Genomic DNA, 20722 nt, shown 5'->3' with positions numbered 1-20722 from the left:
TCTTTATCCAAGTTTAATTCAGATAAAAAGGAGAGCCAAAGTTTGGGCTACTTCACAGATATTCAGTGGTATAATGTCTTTACCTGTTCCAGACCAGTGGTGTCATCGGGTAGCAGTATGATCATATTCAGTGATTTTCCAGCATATGGGATCATAAGAATCTGAGCATTCATCTCCTGTATGTGGGCAATTTTAAATCTGTCTTTCTGATACATCATCTGCACAGATTTGCTCTCATTCTATTTAAAAGAAAATGATACATAAATACAACTGACAGTGCCCTCCTGCATTTGAACAAAAGACAATGTGAAGTGTTCACAGGAACACTGATTGCAAATAGGATAAATATTTTATAAGTCATTTATATTAGTAAATGAGAAACTATAAATCAAGGCATATCAGAGTATTGCTCAAGCTAGTGTTTAAAATGGGATTATCATTTGAAAAACAAGGTGCTGAAAACTGAACAAAACGAGGGAATGTAGTAGATTAATACCAGGGACTTTCACACCTAAAGATCTGGGGCCTGATGTGGACTTCAAACACTGCTGTAAATCAGGATCGCCTCTACTGAAGTCAGTACTCATCTGGTGTGAGAGTCAACTCACAAAAAATCAAGAGCTGAGTTCCAGTACAAAGGCCAAATTCTGCTTTCAGTGCATTGATGTAATTCCACTGAAGTCAATTACAAGTGGAATTACTCCAGATTTAAAGTGGTGTAATGGAGAGAAGAAGTTGGACCTAACATAGATCATAGACAATTGATCTGACAATGTTAACTTAGGGTAAACTGTTCAAAAGCTGGTAGGTGACTTAGGCTCCTAAGTCCCATTTTCAAGTATTATTAAGGCACTTAGGAGCCTATGTATCATTGGCTTGAACTGATATCAAGGACTGAAAGTGAGAAATGTTTATTAACTCTTTCACTGTCCAACAGTGATACGTCATTTTCTGCAGATGCCTTGGATTTACTCTGTTCCTCAACAATCACCCAAAGACATTCATTCTAAAGTTGAAAGTTTATTGATTAAACACAAGAAGGAATGCAACATTAAAACAAGCATTTATAGTGAAACTGGAATTGAGTGATTATGCAAAACACATTTAATTAAAACCTATTAAAGTTTGTTTTGTTTTGCAGGAGGCAAAATATCAGTCTCCCATGTTTAAGCAACCATTCTCTGAAGAAAAAGAAAGGGTTACTTTTACTCTCAGTCCCGATGTGTGAAGGTTTTTCACTTCTCTTTTTTTTTTTTTAACAAACACACAAGGTGGAGGAGAAACAGGATGGAAATGGTGGGGGAAACAGGCTCTTATTTTCTTCTTTCCGGGTGGGTGCTCCACCCTTGCTCTCCCCCGAGGCCCCATCCCACTCTGTCCCTTCCCCCAAGCCCCCACCCTTGATCCACCTCTTCCCACCCCAGCTCCACCTCCTCCCCCCACCCCAGCATCTCCTGCCCGCCACCAAACAGCTGATCAGCGAGTGGCTGGTGGGTGCTGAGCACCCACTATTTTGTTTCCGTGGGTGCTCCAGCCCCGGAGCACCCATGGAATCGGCGTCTGTGGGAGGAAATGTAGCTTTTGTTGATGTTTTTGGAGCACTGGATGGCTGTTCAGTTACAAATAGATGCTTTGGCTGGCAAGTTGAGCATAACACCTGTTGCTTGGACTCTGAGTCACATTCCAGTCAGGGACATTGTCTGATTGGGCCTTTTCAACAGGACAGGATTGTGGTCATGTCATCAATTGCACTGCATCAGCACTTGGAGATTTCAGAATTTGATGAAAAGCCGAAAGCGTGAGAGAAAGGAAGGAAGCAAGGCAGAAAATAACACACAAGGAAAAGAGGCAGAAGAGGATCTTATGTGCCTCTTTGATGCTGGCAACTAAGTATCCCTACCGATGGGCTGAGGACTCGAGGTCATTGGACACAAGCAAAAAACAAAGTTCCCAGAACAAGATCAGGGTCTACTGGTCTTCCTCTTGGGATGAAAATCTTTCAAGCTGGTCTGTTCCTTCTTTCTTTGTGTCAAGGGAGATGAGATGAGACAAGGTAGGAAGGGAGATGATTTTTTTTTCTCCAAAAAGTCTCCTTTTAAGAACCACAAAACAGGGAAAAGTGGGCAGCATAGTTTATCCCCTCATTTTTTGTCCAGCAATTAGCCTAATATCCACCAAACCAATTCTACTTCATTAATTTCTGGCTCCATGTCATCTACTTTTTACCAAGCATGATTTCAACAGTCTTTGAACCATATCAGCAGGCCTTTTTGTTTGGACTAATCCAGTTTCTCTGTCTGGTTCTCTTGCATGTGTTCGTAACATTCATTGTCGAAAACAATTTGACCTATTTCCCATGGTTAATTTCCTAGCAGGCAAAAAGTTATAAGGTATTGCGACATCTTATGAACTTTCTTATACTCTTTACAATTGAGCTTACAATTGGGGTAAATTTCAGGCATGATAATCACAACAGAACATAAGCTTCAAAATCACTGGGGTGCTTTTACGTAGGGATTATGAACACAATCCTTCTCTTATTGGTGTAAATCAAGAGACACTCTATTGAGGTCAGTGAGCCTGATTCTGTTCTTTCTTACACTGGTGTAATTGTTGAAGTCAGTTAAAACTGATGTAAGTGGGAGGAGAATCAGGTCTACTGGAGTTATGCTGGTATAAAACCAGCATACATGTGATCAGTACTCAAGTGGCAAGATCAAGGAAAATACATACACCCCAACTGGTTCAGTTCACCTTCCTGTTATCTTTCAAACATTTTATGTCATTGGAACTACTTGGCATGAATAAAACAACACAGGAGAGGTGAAAATCATTGCTAACCAGTCATTTAAATAACATCTCTATGGCACTGTTAGGTAAAGGAGAATTGCAGTGTTGCTGAAAGCCGTAGAATAGAAGCTTTTTGGAAGGGAGACTTCCCCTGTCCCCGTTCTGCCTGCGACACAGCTTCTTCAGAGGGTCCACATAGGAAGAGATCTGGGACAACTTGGGTTGGAAAAAAATGCTGATGTCTGACCAGCCATACAAGTGTAGCCTCCCTGTTTTTATGAACCGTGCAACCAAACCATAGTTTCTCCTAGAATCATGAGCACTTCAACTCAGGAAGCTCCCCCATTTGTTTGTACCTTGCCCTGTACAAAGACAGAGCTTAATAACAATTATTTATTATTCCTCTTCCCCTTGTGTGAAGAAGATATGGCCTTAACTGCTAACCCCCTCTGAAGTTCACTGCTTATGCAAATAGAGTTGCTTATTTTAACAAATGGGATTTCAATACCTTGCTGACTTTTGTTTCCCAACATTTGTTGGGAATTCACTTTCACAATTTCTCCCCATCTCTGTGGACTTCTGTATGATGTAGCAGTTCAGCAACCAACACCCATGTCCAGAATACAATCATATCTAGGTTTTCAGGCAGTCATTCATTCATATCATTTATCTTCTAGAAGTTACCATCTTTAATGGGCGTCTCATCCTTTTTTATATCTTTGTTTAGGTTGTTGCTCAAGTCTTATTTTAGGTGTAACCAATTTGCTCAGAGAGGAATTTTTAAGGTGACACCCTCTTTTACTGTTCAATAAAATTCCCCTCCCTGCTAATCTGTATTTAAGTAAAAAGGTGTAGCTGAGATTTGTATGTGATATGGTGCTCACAAACACACTGACTGTTCGCAGCTATAGAACAGACTCTTTTTTTCCATATTCTCAAGAAAATAGTAAAAGCTTCAGGTATAAATGAACCCATTAGATATTGTAGCAACACCATCTTGCTAGTCTCCTAACCCTGCAAAGGGGAGGGTGGGAATATAGGTTGCTGACCTTTTTTGTTTTTAATGAGTGAAGAACGGGACTCTCAACAAAAATCTGCATGTTTTATTACTGTAGAAATTCAGGTCTCGTCTTATCTATTTTGTTTTTCCTGAAAGAACTCATGGATGAGAACTGGTAAGATGCTGGCACAATAGATAGCAAGCAAGCAAAATTGGATTAAGTGAGAGAAATGACTGTTTATTTCTGATAACATCAGTTGGACTCAAATGCTGGAAAAATATTTTTGTAAAGATTCAACATGTCCCACCTCTTTTGAACTGGCACCTTAGGCCTCTAAGACCTCAGCTAAACAGGGAAAGCCAGCTTTGACATTCCCTGAAATCCTATGGCAAACAAAGAAAAAAAATGACATTTTTTTGGACATGATAAAAAAAGCAAACACAAACCTGTTTTTTTGTTTTTGTTTTTCCTTTGCTGTTTGCCTTTGAATGTGAAGTATAATAGACATTTTGTTGCAATTTCATTTTTAAATTCCCCAAACTTACGCTTTTTGTTAAAGTATAACAAACACTTAATAAAATCTGACACAATTGCCTTAAGATTGTGAGAAATCTGAACTTCAGACTTTCTCGTTTGTCTGACAGATGTGTGGGACATCACTAGTACCATAAACAAATTCATGTCTAAACCCGACCTTCCTTCCCTAGTTTTCTGACACTTATCTGGTATTACTAGCACCTGCAGGACTGGGCTTAAGATGCTGAAGTTGAAGCTCAAATTTTCTGCATGTGCTCAACTTTAGTCACATGAGTCAACAGACCTATGCTGAAATTACTTACACGTGTAAGTCTTTCCAGGATCATGGCCTAAGGGAAATGCTGTTGTAGTTAAAAATAAGAAATCTGTATCCTGGTGTTTATACCATGTTCCAAGTATGTAGCGTACTAAGCATCTAATCTTGCTACAGTTTTGCTCTTGTTTTCTTCATTCACTTTGAGATCACTGGCCTCTACTGAAAAACAGCCCTGACATCTTTCGTACAGTAGAAAAGTCAAGTTATGCTTAATATATACCCACATTTTGCTTGTAAGGTTGATAGGATGCCCATGTCTATAGGCATACCTAAGTTACGCCCCAGAGTGACTTTGTTGAAGGTGTCTAAGATAAAACAAAGCTAAAAATATAGAATTCTGCTATAGTACCTGGTTTATCCTAAAGTCTCTTAGCATTGTGTGTTTTTCTTCAAACTTGTATTCCCAGGTTGCTTTGAAGTAGATTGCATTCACTAGCACCAGCACAGCGGTTGGGTCAATAATACCAGGAACAAAGAGTTCCCTGATTTTACCTTAAAACAGAGAAAAACAAGCTACATGTAAATTATTATTATTAGAGACAGATGGATCTAACTAAATTTTCATATATCAATATTTATTTATTTGCAAGGTTAATTTAACATGGGGAACATCTAGTGCGTGGCTCTGCAAATTAAATCTTTCTGTTTATCCACAGAACAGGGATGAAATAGCCAGCTGCATTGTAAGCTTCTCTATGCACTGCTACTGATATGACTCAGCCCTGATTTAGAAGGATTAAGTAGATAGTTCACTTAAACCCATCACATTCAACAAGGGTATAGACATTCACCCCTGTGCAGGGGGCCAGCACCATTTCAGTTGCATTTTTTTAGTCATATATGGACAGTATGGCTCCGGGGATTGGTAATAATCTGCGTAGTTTTTTACTTCCATTCTGAGGCCTGAAGTTGGAATTAACTGGTGCACAGCCCTTGGGCTGGTTCTCTGTACAAGCATGCATTTCCAGCATTGTGAGGCTGCTTTTGAAATGTGGACCTCGGGTTCTGATACTAGGAACCTGACTGAAAACAACAACTCTTTCCACATGGGTCATTGGACAGTCTTCCGCTGATAACTTCTTATTCACAACTGACTTGTTTACAGAGACAAAGCCAAATCTATGACTTAAAGAAAAAGCTCCACCATTCAAAACCAGTCCCCTGAGCCATTCTGTCCACATTCAGCTTGAAATTTCAAAGCTTGATTACCTTTGGCTAGGTGAGATTGCAGCCTAGGTAAAGGGAACGTGCCATATATTTTGTTCAAGCCAGTGTGCAAGAGATCATTACTCATGTTTGGGTTCTTAAAGGATATGGCAACGGAAAATGTAAGTTACTCATGATGTGACCCTCCCTGGCAGTTAGGACATCATCCACGCCCTGGGCATTGCTCTGTAGGCTCTGCTTCCCACACGATCAGACTCTTGATCTGTCTTCTCCTGTTCCCTGGCTTTGCTCCACCTCACAGCTACACCCACAGCTTCTGTTGCCCCCATTTGTTGCCCCAGCACTGTGGACCCATATTCTTGCCATCAACCAGGATATGAAGGCAATGTTATACAAATGAGAATGTGATAGCAAATTCATTTTTAAATTTAAAATATTTTACACGAGAACTTTTACACACACACACACACACACACACACACACACACACACACACACACATGAGATGGAAAACCTTTTGCTTTCAAATCCTGGCTCTTTTATGTTGAAACAGTGAGAAAAGCCAATGACAATCGGACCTGTGCTTTCTTACCTTGTGTCTTGCTTTCAACCCAGGAATTTATCGTCTGTCTGGCTGCTTCCGTAGCACTTTCAAAATCAACTGTTTGCAGCATTGCTCCATATAATTCCTTAGTGCATTCTAAATATTGCTGTACAGTAAAATAAAGATCATTAATTAGTGTTAGAATCCATAAATCAGATCCTCCATAAGAAACTGGGTGACTCAAGCCAATTAGAAAAAAAGCCATGCTCTTTTACAATTTGTTCAGGACTGAATTTGATGGGGAAACTAAAATTTGGCACTGACATCAAATACTAGAAGTTTATTCATTGAGCGTTTGGACAGAGCTAATTGCCTTATAGTGCAATCATGAACTGGACCCTTATTACATTGGTGATTTTTCATGGAGAATTACTTACCTACAATAAGTGTAAAAATAAGGATTAGATAAGACATAGAAAGTTACTGTTATTACTTACGTTGAGCATCTGGTGCATTCAGCCCACTAACATGTAGTTGAACAAAGAGAAAAGTCTCCTGACCATGAAGGAAGATTTCCCAAGGCCACAAAGAGGGGTTAGGCAGCCAACTCCCACCAAAAATTCTTGTTGAGTTGGCAACCCTGAATCTCTGGTATAAAGGTGATCTTTGACTCAATTATCACATGTAACAAAGACCGGTAACTTACCTGGTGAAAATTATACCCTTTTTGTGCAAACAGACTGTTGGCCAGACTCAATACATAGCTCTTGTTGAGATTTTTCAGTTGGGAAAGGAGTGTCTGGAATTCTGTGTGGATTCCTCCAACCAAGTCACATCGTGAAGGAGAAGGCTTCAAACAAGGTAGAAATAAAGATGCTTCATTTTCTCTTTGTTAAATTTGTATAAAAGTTAAAAAACAGGCCTGATAGTTACATTATATGGATGTTTGAGTATCTCTATCGGTGTGAGGTAGCATGAATATAAATAGCAGCATAACCATGGTAGCACAGCTAGCCGCAACAAGTACAAGTCTGCCTGAAACTGGTGGGCATGTACTCAGCATGACTCAGCAGTGCCTCCACTGCCCCTACCCCTACTACTGCGGCTACACTGCTAGTTATACTCATGCTAGCTCCACTGAGAGCTAGCATGAGTAATTGTACACAAGCAGGGGAATTACTCCCCTGGCTCTTAGTATAGAGTGTGTGTCCATTGATTTCTCCAGGATTGGGCCCTTAATCAATCAATCATGACCTCCAGATCAAGTATTTTCTTGATATACTAGAGTGGCCTCCTGCCTGTGATCATGACTCCTCTAATGGCTGTCACAGCCTGCAGCTCCCCTTACAGCTATGAAAACACTACTCTATCTTGTTCAGAAGAGGTACCTTTGGGAATTGAGGAAGTTGATGATATTGCCCTTCATTGAGATATTCTGGCTCAGCTTCTGTTGTCCCCCTTTCAGAGACAGGTCTAGTTCCAAGATTTGCACTTCCTGCAGCTCTATTCAAATGAAGAACCTGTGGTTGAAATTGTAACATTACTGCAGCTGTAAGTGGCATAAATGCATTCCACAGAAAGGCTTATTCTTATCTTAAGAGGTTTGTTACACTAGATACTAATTACAGCTGAGCAGGGAACAGTTTTCCTGTCCTGACAAAATATTTGAGATTTTTGAGAAGTTTTCCAGTCCCAAATTGGGATAAAATGTCTAAATCTAAAATTTTTGAACCAACAAGCAAAAAAAAAAAAATAATAATTTTGGGTCAATCAAAACATTTTGTTCTGATGATTTTGAAACACTTCAATTTCTACTTTACATTTTTTAACTATAAGTAGATTGTTTCTAAATTAGTCGTTTTGAACAGGAAAACATTTTCATTTTGAAAATGTTCGAAGTGTGAATCTCAATTTGAGATTGACACTTGAATTCAGAAAGAAGAAGAGGTATTAGCCCTTTTCGGGGGAAGATAGGAACTCCATCCCGGTTTTAACATAAGCATATTCAGTATAGCTGTCAAGGCCATTGGGTGGGTGAAAAGGAAGCAAGATCTGCCCTGAGAAAGTGTGTGTGCAGCAGTCAGGTTCTGCACATGGTAACCTAAGAATACCAATCATAGAAATGTAGGGCTGGACGGGACCTCAAGAGGTCATCTAGTCCAGTATTTCTCAACAACCTATCCATGGACCGGCACCAGTTCTTGAAATCTCCGTGACACAGTTTAGGAAGGCAGCAAGCTGATTCCTGGTATCAAAAGGGCTGAGAAACATTGATCTTGTCCAGCCTTTTGTCCAGTCTTTCAGAAGATTTTGACCAAATGTTTTTGGTTTTTCAGCAGCTTTTGGCCAAAACATTTTGGTTTTTGGATGAAAAGGAAAACTTTTTTGATGGAGGGAAAAAAAATCCTGATTTCTGACCAGCTCTTACAACTTTACTAGTGGACAGGAAGCTTGAAGGACATTCTGCGAGGATGAGTCGTACGCAGTGTTCAAACTTGGAAAAATAAAGAGGCAGTGGCAAACTAAATTGACTTTCTGATGAGCAGTGAAAAACGTAAGGTTTATATTCAAGGGCCTGATTTTCAGAGAAGTAGACCTTCTGCAGCTCCCTTTGACTTCAAAAGGAGCTGTGGGGCTCAGCACTTCAGAAAATCAGACCCCAAAATGTCAACTTTGCGCAGCTGAGCTAACACCTCACTAAAATGAACGGGACAGTTCACACCTCTCAGAACAATTGCTCCAGGCTTTCTGCAGACATCTCTGCACTGGTTATATTTCCAGTTTCAAGGATTTCTTGACAAGCATAACTACTAGAAACATTATTTTTAAAATGGAGCCCAAGATGGTGGCAAGGGAATGGTGGCAGACTGCCATGTCACCATGTGACTTAAGTCCTGCCTCTACACTGCTGAATCCTAATCATATCATTAGTCAGACACTACAGGCAGGTGATAGAAATCATGATGTAGCAATTTTGAAAACCGTGTTTCTTTGCTTAATTCTGCATTATCCCCGGCAAATGCACTTTTTTGTAAAATTATCACATCGTTTGTCATTACTTTTAATGTTTGCCTTAACAGAAAAAAGCATGTAAAATATAAAAGCATGTAGGTGTTTTGTTGACACTTACCTCTTGCATCTGAGTAGCAGTGTTACCTCTGGCACCCAACAGGACCATGACCAGGCCAGTAGAGATACTCATAGGGGAGAAGAAGATGTTTTTGTCTGCAGCATTTTTGTTCAGTTCATTGTAAAGATCAAGGCCCAGTTCATTAATTGCTTGAGAAATGGAGCCCATTGTGAAGTCACAGTGGGCTAGAAACAAAAAGAAGAGAACCAAATCTGAATAATTTATTTTGTTTAACTGTGTGAGACTAAAGCCTGAGTTTAGGTGAAATTACTGTATTTGATTGCTAACCAACAGAAGCTTAGGGGCTCCTGAGCCAAGGAGGCTACTACTGATCATCATCAACCATCTTGTATAGCCATGAGACATCTTCTTTCCACTCTTCTCCACTTTCCAAGGTACAGCTCCTGACTGTGCCCAGCTTAGCAGCAAGAATGCAGCTTGCCTAGGCAATGATACTAGATCCAGCACTGAATATGCTCTGATTTCCTAACGTAGGACTGGATTCTTTTCTGCCTTACTGAATGGTCTGCAATGTTGTTGTAGCCATGTCAGTCCCAGGATATTAGAGAGACAAGGTGGGTGGGATAATATCTTTTATTGGACCTCCTTCTGTTGGTGAGAGGACCTGAAGAAGAGCTCTGTCAGCTCAAGAGCTTGTCTCTCTCACCAACAGAATATTTAGTCCAATAAAAGCTATTTTCTCTCCCACCTTGTCTTACTGAATGATCGCTAAGCAAGTAAGAACTTTGAAAAAGCCCTGGCTAAAATGGTATGCTTTGCGATTTCCTGATGGGCAGGTCATGTTTTGAGAGTGGATCACTGTTAGACTACGCTGGACTAGTTAAAACAGCACTAGGAGAGAATAACCTAATTACATACTAGTTATAACCTACCTCTCCCTTATAACTATGAATAGTTAGTCACAAGGTAAGGGAAAATAGATAGGTCTGTTACTATCTTTAGCAATCACAATTATAGGCTAAGTAGCCATGCAAAAGACTTACAAAAATCACTATATTTATTACAGGATGAAACACTCAATGGAAAAAATATGAACTATGACTTTACTACTTGGTCCTTAATGAAAACTATACTATATACAGAATGTGAATATCTTGCCGGGTCCCTCATTTTAGTGCATCCTCCTCTATTCTGTCTAACTACATGATCAGGAAATGCCTTTCAGGCAGGCTTGTTCATCTGATCTGCACCATGGCAAAAATGAGCTAATTTCAGATCCCAGCTCAGTTGAGCGAGAGCCAGGGAAGGAGACCGATGTCTCTTGCTTGCTGTAGGCCATTGGCCCTGAGACTGAGCTGGGTAGCGCCCGACCCCCAGAAGAGACCGGAGAGGAGCTGCTGAGATTGCCAGCAGCTGACTACCCTCACTATCCCTGGCCACCAGAACCCCTCCCTTGATTGTGGTAGGAAGTAGCCCAGTGAAACTAGACTTTAGTCCGGTTTTGCTGTCAGTGCTCGCTCAGTGTGTTTCGGTGGAATCCCTGCTGACCCTGTGGCGGAGCCCTCCGCCACTGTCATAACCCTTGGCTGGGCCCCTACCCCCTGTTGCCAAACCCACCCCATCCTCTTCCCACCTTAGGCTGAATGGCCTGTTTGCTGGTTCACCCTGACTGAGAGCCAGAGCCCCCCTAGGGTGTTGGCTGCTCTGCCCTGCCTGAGGACCTGTGCCCGAGCCCCATAGATCACAGCCCTTGATTTGCTAATTCCACCTGCGACTGGGCTGACCCCCACGGTGAGGCCAAGTGGCCTCTCTTTGAGCCAGAGTGGGAGGGACAACCACTAACCCACTACAGGCAGGATGGGTTTTCAAGGACTCACAATCATTAAATTGTGTGCATCATCTATATACCGTAATCATGAGTTACATCAATGAGTTGTACTATAACTGAGCACAGAACTGAGCAAGAACCCGGAAATAAGAAAAAATTTGAATGTTTCCAAAAATATCTCAAAATGGAATTATAAAATAAGCTCAAAAGGAACACTCAGGACAGTGTTGACACCTTTCCGAGAATCAAATCTCTCTTATTAATATGGCATCTTAGCAATAAGCCATAACTTAACAATACAAGTTTTAAAATCATTACAATGCAGTAATTAAAATGCATGGATTTAACCACCAGTGTCCAAGATTCAATTTACATTTTTAAAACAGTCCATAAAACAACATACAAAAATAAAATTACAGAAGTTAGGAATAAGCAGATCCATTTAGACCATAAAGAGCCTATCCCTTGCACAATTTTTTTTAAGCTGCTAATCAGGCAAATAGAGCAACTGCCCATACAACAGAAACATTATTGCTGTACAACTAATATTCCAATTTTTGAGTCAATGATGCAAAAGGCTTCTGAGCCAAGATTGGGAAGGAACATTTAGTTATCAAACAGCAATAAAAGTTACAAAATAATAGGCAACACAGCAAATCTTCAACCTGGCCACATCATCTGCACACCCAGGTCGGTTAAAAACTTTGGGAGGGAAATACTGCTTCCCCTCTAACACCACCAAAACCTCCTTGATATAAAAAGTAAAAATAAAAGGCAGTAGACTGCCTTGTTGCCAATTGTAATGGGAATGAGATCAGTTAATGTGCCTTCCACCCTGTCCTGACCCTGGCCACCATTTGACCATGTAAGCCAAGGGGTCTCAAAAGATAAAGTAACCTAAGATCTATCCCAGCCTTCCTTAGTTTCTCTCAAAGAATCAAAAGGAGATTTCAAATCAACAGTCACATCAAACTCTCCTCTTAAGGCAACAAAATTTATAAATCAGATGTGTGAGCATGAAACAATTATCTGTGGTTGTCAAGTATCAGGGGGTAGCCGTGTTAGTCTGTATCTACAAAAACAACAAGGAGTCTGGTGGCACCTTAAAGGTGCCACCAGACTCCTTGTTGTTTTTATCTGTGGTTGAACAGCCATGCCTAAAGCTGGATGTTCTTGTACAGAAAGATCAAAGCTCTCAGCACAGTCCCCTAACCTCCCCTGAAAATAACTGGTTTAGATTTTAAAGACCAAATTTAAAAGGCCAATTGGCCAGTAATTCCCAGGATTATTTATATCCCCTTTTTTTATAAAGAAGGGGGGAAATGCCAGCAACCAGTACGTCCCTCAGTCTGCGCAGCTTCCAGCAGCTCCCCCGTGGCCTGGAGCGGCGAACTGCGGCCAGTGGGAGCCGCGATCGGCCGAACCCGCGGATGGGGCAGGTAAACAAACCGGCCCAGCCCGCCAGGGGCTTTCCCTATACAAGCGGCGTCCCAAGTTTTGGAAATACTGGGGTATAGGAAGAATCAGGCAATACACCTCTACCCCCATATAACACTGTCCTCAGGAGCCAAAAAATCTTACCGCGTTATAGGTGAAACCGCATTATATCGAACTTGCTTTGATCCGCCGGAGTGTGCAGCCCCACCCCCCCGGAGTGCTACTTTACCGACGAATGGCCAAATTGATACGACAACTGAAATACAATCAGTGGTTTGATTTGTTGTCCTGCCAGTTGCTACAATTAGGAAGTTAAATCAAATTAAATGAGCAAGCTAAAGAAAATGATCCTTTTAAGGTTTTACAGCAAGGTTAATGGGAGAATTCATTCCCATTAACTTGAGTAATTTAGCTCAGGTTCTGATAAAAAGCGGAGGCTGTTACTTTGCCTTGATTTTAAAGTACAACTCTTAAAATGATTCCTTGGTAGCTTCCCTTTTGGCTACTTCTTTCTCCCATTAAACGTTGTGATTCAAAAAGATTGCATTATACTTGGTTTGTTTAATATATTTCCCTTACCACGTTAACACAATGCCTGTAACCTTCTAGCAATCTGGCACACACAGTGATTTCTAAAACTCTAGATTTATAGCAGCTTTAGAACAACACTGATTTAACCTAGAGATCCCTTACAGCTTCAACAACAGACTTAAGGGTTTAGTATCTACTTTAGGGGAACAATGAGTCACACACACACACACTCGCACACACACACTAGTGGGCATTGGAGCAATTTGAGCATCCTCAAGTTGCTCTTCCAAAGGATTTTCATTCCTTCTCAGAGTCTTTAGTTCACATGATTGATCTTACTTATATTAGGGTGACCAGACGAGATATGTGAAATATCGGGATGCGGGGGCAGGAGGGGATGCCGGCAGAGCAAAAAAAAAAAAAACCAAGAGCTGGAGGTGTAGGAAAAAACAAAAGCAGAAAGCAAAAAAAAAACCAACCAAGAGCCACCGGAGCACAGGAAAAATTGGTAGGGGCTGAGCACCCACCGGCAGCTCCACACCCTGCCCCCTGCACCAGCTTGCCTCCGCTCCACTTCCACCTCCCCTGAGCTGGGGGCCGCATCCTGCTTCTCCCCCCTCCCTCCAGTGCTTGCGCCGCCATACAGCTGATTAGTGCATGCCTGGGAGGGAGGGGTGAGGAGGAGGAATGCGGCGTGCTTGGGGAAGAGGCGGGGCCAGGGCAGGGATTTGGGGAGAGATCCAATGGGGCAGTGAGGGCCGGGTCTGGGGACAGGGCAAGGGTGGGAATGTGGGGAGGGATCCAATGGGGGGAGGGGCGGAGTCGGGTTGGGGCCAGGGTGGAGTCAGGGCAGGGGGGCCCGAGCCCCCTCCGCCTGTGCGCCGGGGAGCAAAATATCAGGATAATTCGTGTTGGTCGGGACAGGACAAACAAGTAAATATCGGGACAGTCCCGATAAAATCGGGACGTCTGGTCACCCTAGCTTAGATCTAAATTGATATCTACAGATATCTTCCTTGGTGTTGTGGAGGAAAAATAGTCTAAGGCCTAAACTTTGCTCAAGTGAACTGTATGTAGGGTCAGGTGAACTGTATGTGTGGCCTGGAGGAAGGAGAAGGGGGGGGGGAGGAGAAGGATAGACAGAAGTCATAAAAGCAGAAATAATTGTAGAAATTATAAAAGTAGAGTTAACCTTTGTAACAAATTATGATTAATAGATGTCAGGTGACAGAGCAAGAAACCGCAAACGGCAAAACTAAGAAAAACAGGAAAACTTGTTTTGCTTTATTCCTTATATGGATGTAAAACTTTTTAAGGAAGTATATGTAATTTTTGTGGTTTTATCCTATATAATATCTCGCATTTTATCTGTCGCGGGGGTTCGGCTGCCTTGGCTGACTCCCCCATGCATGCATGTTTGATTGATCAATAAAGGAGCCTCAGGCTGTCTGAGCCAAAATCAACAGTGTGGATAATTTTCCACAACAGTGCTAAGATGTAGCTTGAGCTTGTTCATATGTGGTGGGGTTTGATCTTTACTCTCTCCGTGTTGCACCTCAGGCTTAACTAAGATGGTGATCAGTGTTCTTCATTTCTCCTTCTCAGGGTGGCCAATCCAGAGCATGGATCAGGATACAAATGTTCCTTACAAGGGAAAAGCCCTGTGTTATGTACAGAAAGCAATTTACATGACACCGATATCCAGAAAAAAATACAAAATGTGCTTAAAAATCTCTAAATGGAAACAGAAAATTTCAAAAGGAGCACTCAGAAAAAGGCTGTGCTGATGCACCTTTCTGAGAAAACAATTTTCCTGATGAAAATACAGTAACCTAAGTATTTGCATACAGGTACAATAGCAAGTCTGATTATAGTAACCACAGTTATGCTTTGATGGTTAATGTGAATCAGAGATACTCTACTTGCTGATATTTGCAAGAAAAGCAAATAGCTACTTGGAAAAAGTGTTTTTGGAAAGAACCACCCAGCTACAATCCTTTTGGAGGTAACAAACCTTTTTCCATGCCTTTGTTAAATACAGTAGGGAGAAATGCCTCTTATGCAAACCTTTCTATCAAATGTTTGAGTTTTGTATTAAAGTAAATGTATATGAAATTTCGGTAAATACTATTAGAAGGGTAAAAGCTGTGCCCAAAGAAAGAGAGCTATAATAGTAAAAATATTAAACTAAATTATACAGGGAACAGAAACGGAAGAAAGAAGGGCTAGGTGCTAGGAGAGATGCCAACCTAGTCTGAGCATAATTGCATATTTAATAAGATTTAAAGCAAGTTGGAACCTATTGTGCACAGTGCCTTATGGCAGTTTGCATTGCATCAATCTGCTCTCACTAAGTCACTTTTAATGCTCCATTGTTTCTCATAAAGAAAAGAAGGGGGGTGTTTGGTGGACACAAAAATATAGGTATGCTTCCCATTCTAAGGAGTGTGAAAAGCACATATAAAAGGCTCTGTTCACATGAAGCGTTGTGGTGGGTGAAAGGGATACATATATATGTGCAAGTATTCATTATGAGTTATGCCTCACCTTGCATCCTCAAAATTTTAGCAGCCTGAATTTTTCAGAGGCTTTGTGAAATCTCAAAAGGCCCTCTTTGTGCAAAATCTCAATAAGACTTGTTTGTTTTTGTTATTAGGATTGTATAAATTCAAGGAGGAAAAGAGATTTAATATATCTACCTAACTAGCTATGATTATGGACATCTGCTGTCATGAGTATTTTCAAGTTTCACCTCTGCTAAATTAACCTATTGATCCCTTTTTCATCCAGGGAAATAGAGATTCAGCTAGATTAAGGCCAAATTTTTGAAAAGTGGCAACTAACTCTGAGTGCTTCAAATTTTGAGTGTCCAACCTGAGACATGCTGGGTCTGTTTTCCACCATCCCCAGCCCAGAGGTGCTAAGTGCCTACTGCTCCAACTGGCTCAACTGGCATTCTGACTGCTCAACTACAGAAAATCAGGCCCAAGATGTCGCAAGACGAGCACCCAAAACTAAGGAATTGTCTACACTTAAAACACTGCAGCTGTGCCACTAAAGCACTTCAGTGTGACACGACCTAGGCTGACAAGGGCTTCTCCCATCGGTATAAGTAATCCACCTCCCCAAAAGGCAGTAGGTAAAATCCGCACCCCGAGAGACGTAAATGCACCAACCTATCCCCAATGTAGACAACACGAGGTCAATGGAAGAATTTTTCCATTGACCTAGCTACCACCTCTAGGAGAGGCAGATTACCTACATCTGTGAGAGAAACCATCCCATCAGCATAGGTAGTGTCTACCCCAGGGGTTCTCAAACTGGTGGTCAGGACCCCTCAAGGGGTCGTGCGGTTATTACATGGGGGGGTCACAAGCTATCAGCCTCCACCCCAAAACCCGCTTTGCCTCCAGTATTTATAATGGTGTTAAATATATTTAAAAGTGTTTTTAATTTATAAGGAGGGTTGCACTCAGAGGTTTGCTATGTGAAAGGGATCACCAGTACAAAAGTTTGAGAGCCACTGGTCTACCCTGAAACACTACAGCAGCACATCTGCAGCCCTCCCGCTGTAGCATTTTAAGTTAAAACATATCCCTAAAATCAGACAAAACTGTGAAGAGTGGTGACTAATTGATTTGTCTGGGAGATAATATAATCTGATTAAACAAAGGGATCACTCACCAGACTCCAGTTCTAAACCTGGTGCTGACACAATGCAGCAGATCCTCAGGGCTTGTCTTCACTACCCGCCTGGATCAGCAGGTAGAAATCGATCTCTCGGGGATCGAATTATCGCGTCTCGTCGGGACGCGACAATCGATCCCCGAATCAACGCGCATACTCCACCAGTGCAGGTAGGAGTAAGCGCCGTCGACGGGGGAGCCACGGCGGTTGATTTGCCGCCGTCCTCACAGCAGGGTAAGTCGGATCAGATAAGTCGAATTTAGCTACGCTATTCACGTAGCTGAATTTGCGTATCTTAAATCGATTCCCCCCCCCCAATGTAGACCTAGCCTCAGATAATTTATACCTTCTTTCTCCATTGACTTCAATGGAGCTGTGACAATTTATACCTGCAGAGAATCTGCGCCTGAGTTTGTGTTATCTTGGGCATGTTAATTAATCTCTCTGAACCTTCATTTTCACAGCAGGAAAATGGGGAATGTGAATAATTACCTACTTCATAATTAAATATTAGCAGAGCATTCAAAGAACAGGGAATAAAACTCAAGATCTTGTGGCTCCTAGTTCTCTGTTTAATCCATAAGCCTCTGTGGCATTGGAAGGGGCTCTTTTTCATCCATATCCTTCTGAGTGGGAATTTGAAAAAAAGTGACTGTTTTCTTTTTCAAACATACTTCTATGAAATAGTATTTCACCCAACTTCAATCCTTTCAAATTGGTTCAATTCGTGGAAGTTTTGCAAACTAGAAAGCAGGTGAACTACGTTTGAAAAGCTGTCTGATAAATGTTCTGCTCAGCTGTGGTTACAACACAGCAAAGCTCAGAGTGAAGGAATCCTGAGCCCCAACACATATTATAGGGTCACCGTGCTGGTTACTGTTGGGCGCGGGAGTGGAATATGAGTTGTGCACTCCTACTTCCCCTCTGTGTTTGGTTTGGGGCCAGATAGATTCCTACTGTGAGAATTACTAACACTCCCATTTTTATGGATTTCAGCACAAACCTGCTTGTCTTGTTTATAAGATTTATCCCATTAAATAGAACTACGGGCATGAGCAAAGCAAGCAGGGTTCAGCCAGCAAAGCTGCCTTTAAAGAGACCTATCACGGGTTTCTCGTTTGTTGTGCCCATGTTTCTGTACAGGATTTCACTGAGACACAGCATCGTCCAGTGGGTGTGGCACTGTGCTTAGAGTCAGGAAACTTGGATTCTCATCCCAGCTGTACCATTACCTTTATGAGTGGCCTTGGGCAAGACACTTAACCTCTGTCTCTCAATTTCCCCATTTGTAAAATGAAATAATGCTGATTATCCTCTTTGGGAAAGCAGTTGGCAGTGCTCCACTAATTAGTAGCTAGTGCCTTGGGAATGCATCCCTTCCACTATTTTCTGACCCTATTGTTCCTGCATGAAGATCTTTTATATCTGTGTATTCACCTACATCTATCCTGAGCGCTGGTAATGTTTTTACCAAACATTAAAGCATAATCCAAATATCAAAGCCAACATTGCATATTTCCCTAGCCAACATTAACCTCCCAACCAATACTGAAAAACAAGGTTTCAGAGTAGCAGCCGTGTTAGTCTGTATCCGCAAAAAGAACAGGAGTACTTGTGGCACCTTAGAGACTAACAGATTTATTAGAGCATAAGCTTTCGTGGACTACAGCCCACTTCTTCGGATGCATATAGAATGGAACATATATTGAGGAGATATATATACACACATACAGAGAGCATAAACAGGTGGGAGTTGTCTTACCAACTCTGAGAGGCCAATTAAGTAAGAGAAAAAAAACTTTTGAAGTGATAATCAAGATAGCCCAGTACAGACAGTTTGATAAGAAGTGTGAGAATACTTACAAGGGGAGATAGATTCAATGTTTGTAATGGCTCAGCCATTCCCAGTCCTTATTCAATCCTTTGTTGATTGTGTCTAGTTTGCATATCAATTCCAGCTCAGCAGTCTCTCGTTGGAGTCTGTTTTTGAAGTTTTTCTGTTGTAATATAGCCACCTGCAGGTCTGTCATTGAATGGCCAGACAGGTTAAAGTGTTCTCCCACTGGTTTTTGAGTATTATGATTCCTGATGTCAGATTTGTGTCCATTAATTCTTTTGCGTAGAGACTGTCCTGTTTGGCCAATGTACATGGCAGAGGGGCATTGCTGGCACATGATGGCATATATCACATTGGTAGATGTGCAGGTGAACGAGCCCCTGATGGTATGGCTGATGTGATTAGGTCCTGTGATGATGTCACTTGAATAGATATGTGGACAGAGTTGGCATCGGGGTTTGTTACAAGGATAGGTTCCTGGGTTAGTGGTTTTGTTCAGTGATGTGTGGTTGCTGGTGAGTATTTGCTTTAGGTTGGGGGGTTGTCTGTAAGCGAGGACAGGTCTGTCTCCCAAGATCTGTGAGAGTAAAGGATCATCTTTCAGGATAGGTTGTAGATCTCTGATGATGCGCTGGAGAGGTTTTAGTTGGGGGCTGAAGGTGACAGCTAGTGGTGTTCTGTTATTTTCTTTGTTGGGCCTGTCTTGTAGGAGGTGACTTCTGGGTACTCGTCTGGCTCTGTCAATCTGTTTTTTCACTTCAGCAGGTGGGTATTGTAGTTTTAAGAATGCTTGATAGAGATCTTGTAGGTGCTTGTCTCTATCTGAGGGATTGGAGCAAATGCGGTTATATCTTAGAGCTTGGCTGTAGACAATGGATCGTGTGGTGTGTCCTGGATGGAAGCTGGAGGCATGTAGGTAAGTGTAGCGGTCAGTAGGTTTCCGGTATAGGGTGGTATTTATGTGACCATCGCTTATTAGCACAGTAGTGTCCAGGAAATGGACCGCTTGTGTGGATTGATCTAGGCTGAGGTTGATATATGTTCCATTCTATATGCATCCGAAGAAGTGGGCTGTAGTCCACGAAAGCTTATGCTCTAATAAATCTGTTAGTCTCTAAGGTGCCACAAGTACTCCTGTTCTTTTTTTGAAAAACTAAAGTATCAGAGGGGTAGCCATGTTAGTCTGGATCTGTAAAAAGCAACAGAGAGTCCTGTGGCACCTTTAAGACTAACAGATGTATTGAAGCATAAGCTTTCGTGGGTGAATACCCACTTTGTCATGCGTCTGACGAAGTGGGTATTCACCCACGAAAGCTTATGCTCCAATACATCTGTTAGTCTTAAAGGTGCCACAGGACTCTCTGTTGCTTTTGAAAAACTAAAGATACTCAACTCTCCCACCTGTCACCTCTAGCTCTCCAAAAGCCAAAGAGAGGAAATAGGATTTGCATTGTGCCATTCAAGTGAACAGACTTGGGTTATTTTATCCAAGGGCCTCCACTAATTACAACTTCCACAGTATCACATGCAGATATATACATATGTCACCACAGATTTTATCACACAACATACACTTCTAAGAATTTTGAACTTATCTCCTCCACGTTCAGATTTTTCATGGTGCTTTTGTTGCCTAGTTCTTCAAAAGACGAACAACCTAAAAGATCAAACTGTCTGCCCCTCTAAAACATTGTTTATTTTGCAAACATACAGAATTCCTTACTTTTAAAAATTTGCTTTTAAAACAGCCTTCTTCGCCAACCACAGTTCATAGTTACAAAACAAAATTGTTTAAAAATTGTTTACCTTCTTGTCTGCTTCTTGCCTGCTGAGTAAGTGAGCTCCGAGCAGTTTTCTGTGGCTGCTAGAATATAAAAGTCTCTGCCACTCCCCTTGCATAAAGTTCCACCCACGCACTGCAGTGGTGGTGAAATCATTATAATTTAGTCATGTCAA

At 41.6% G+C, this 20722-nt stretch overlaps 1 protein-coding gene and 1 long non-coding RNA gene across 2 annotated transcripts in view; both read right to left on the bottom strand.

The window, feature by feature from the left end:
- The window catches only part of LOC135981608 (uncharacterized), a 278320-nt gene that overhangs the window by 169617 nt on the left and 87981 nt on the right, over window positions 1–20722 (bottom strand). The window lies entirely within an intron of this gene.
- Window positions 1–20722, bottom strand: part of LOC101936371 (leukocyte elastase inhibitor) — a 26379-nt gene extending 5657 nt beyond the window's left edge. Inside the window, exons 1-7 of the mRNA XM_005300856.4 lie at window positions 20573–20722; window positions 9486–9670; window positions 7744–7875; window positions 7062–7205; window positions 6404–6521; window positions 4994–5136; window positions 84–239 (exon numbers count right to left, since the gene is read on the bottom strand). Of these exons, the coding sequence (XP_005300913.2) occupies window positions 84–239; window positions 4994–5136; window positions 6404–6521; window positions 7062–7205; window positions 7744–7875; window positions 9486–9653 (861 nt within the window). The 5' untranslated portion in view covers window positions 9654–9670; window positions 20573–20722. The remainder of the gene's footprint in view (window positions 1–83; window positions 240–4993; window positions 5137–6403; window positions 6522–7061; window positions 7206–7743; window positions 7876–9485; window positions 9671–20572) is intronic.

The sequence above is a fragment of the Chrysemys picta genome, chromosome 2, assembly GCF_011386835.1.
Source record: "Chrysemys picta bellii isolate R12L10 chromosome 2, ASM1138683v2, whole genome shotgun sequence".
NCBI lineage: Eukaryota > Metazoa > Chordata > Testudines > Emydidae > Chrysemys > Chrysemys picta.
Note: the sequence above shows the minus strand (reverse complement) of the source record. Positions and strands in the feature narration are given on the sequence as shown.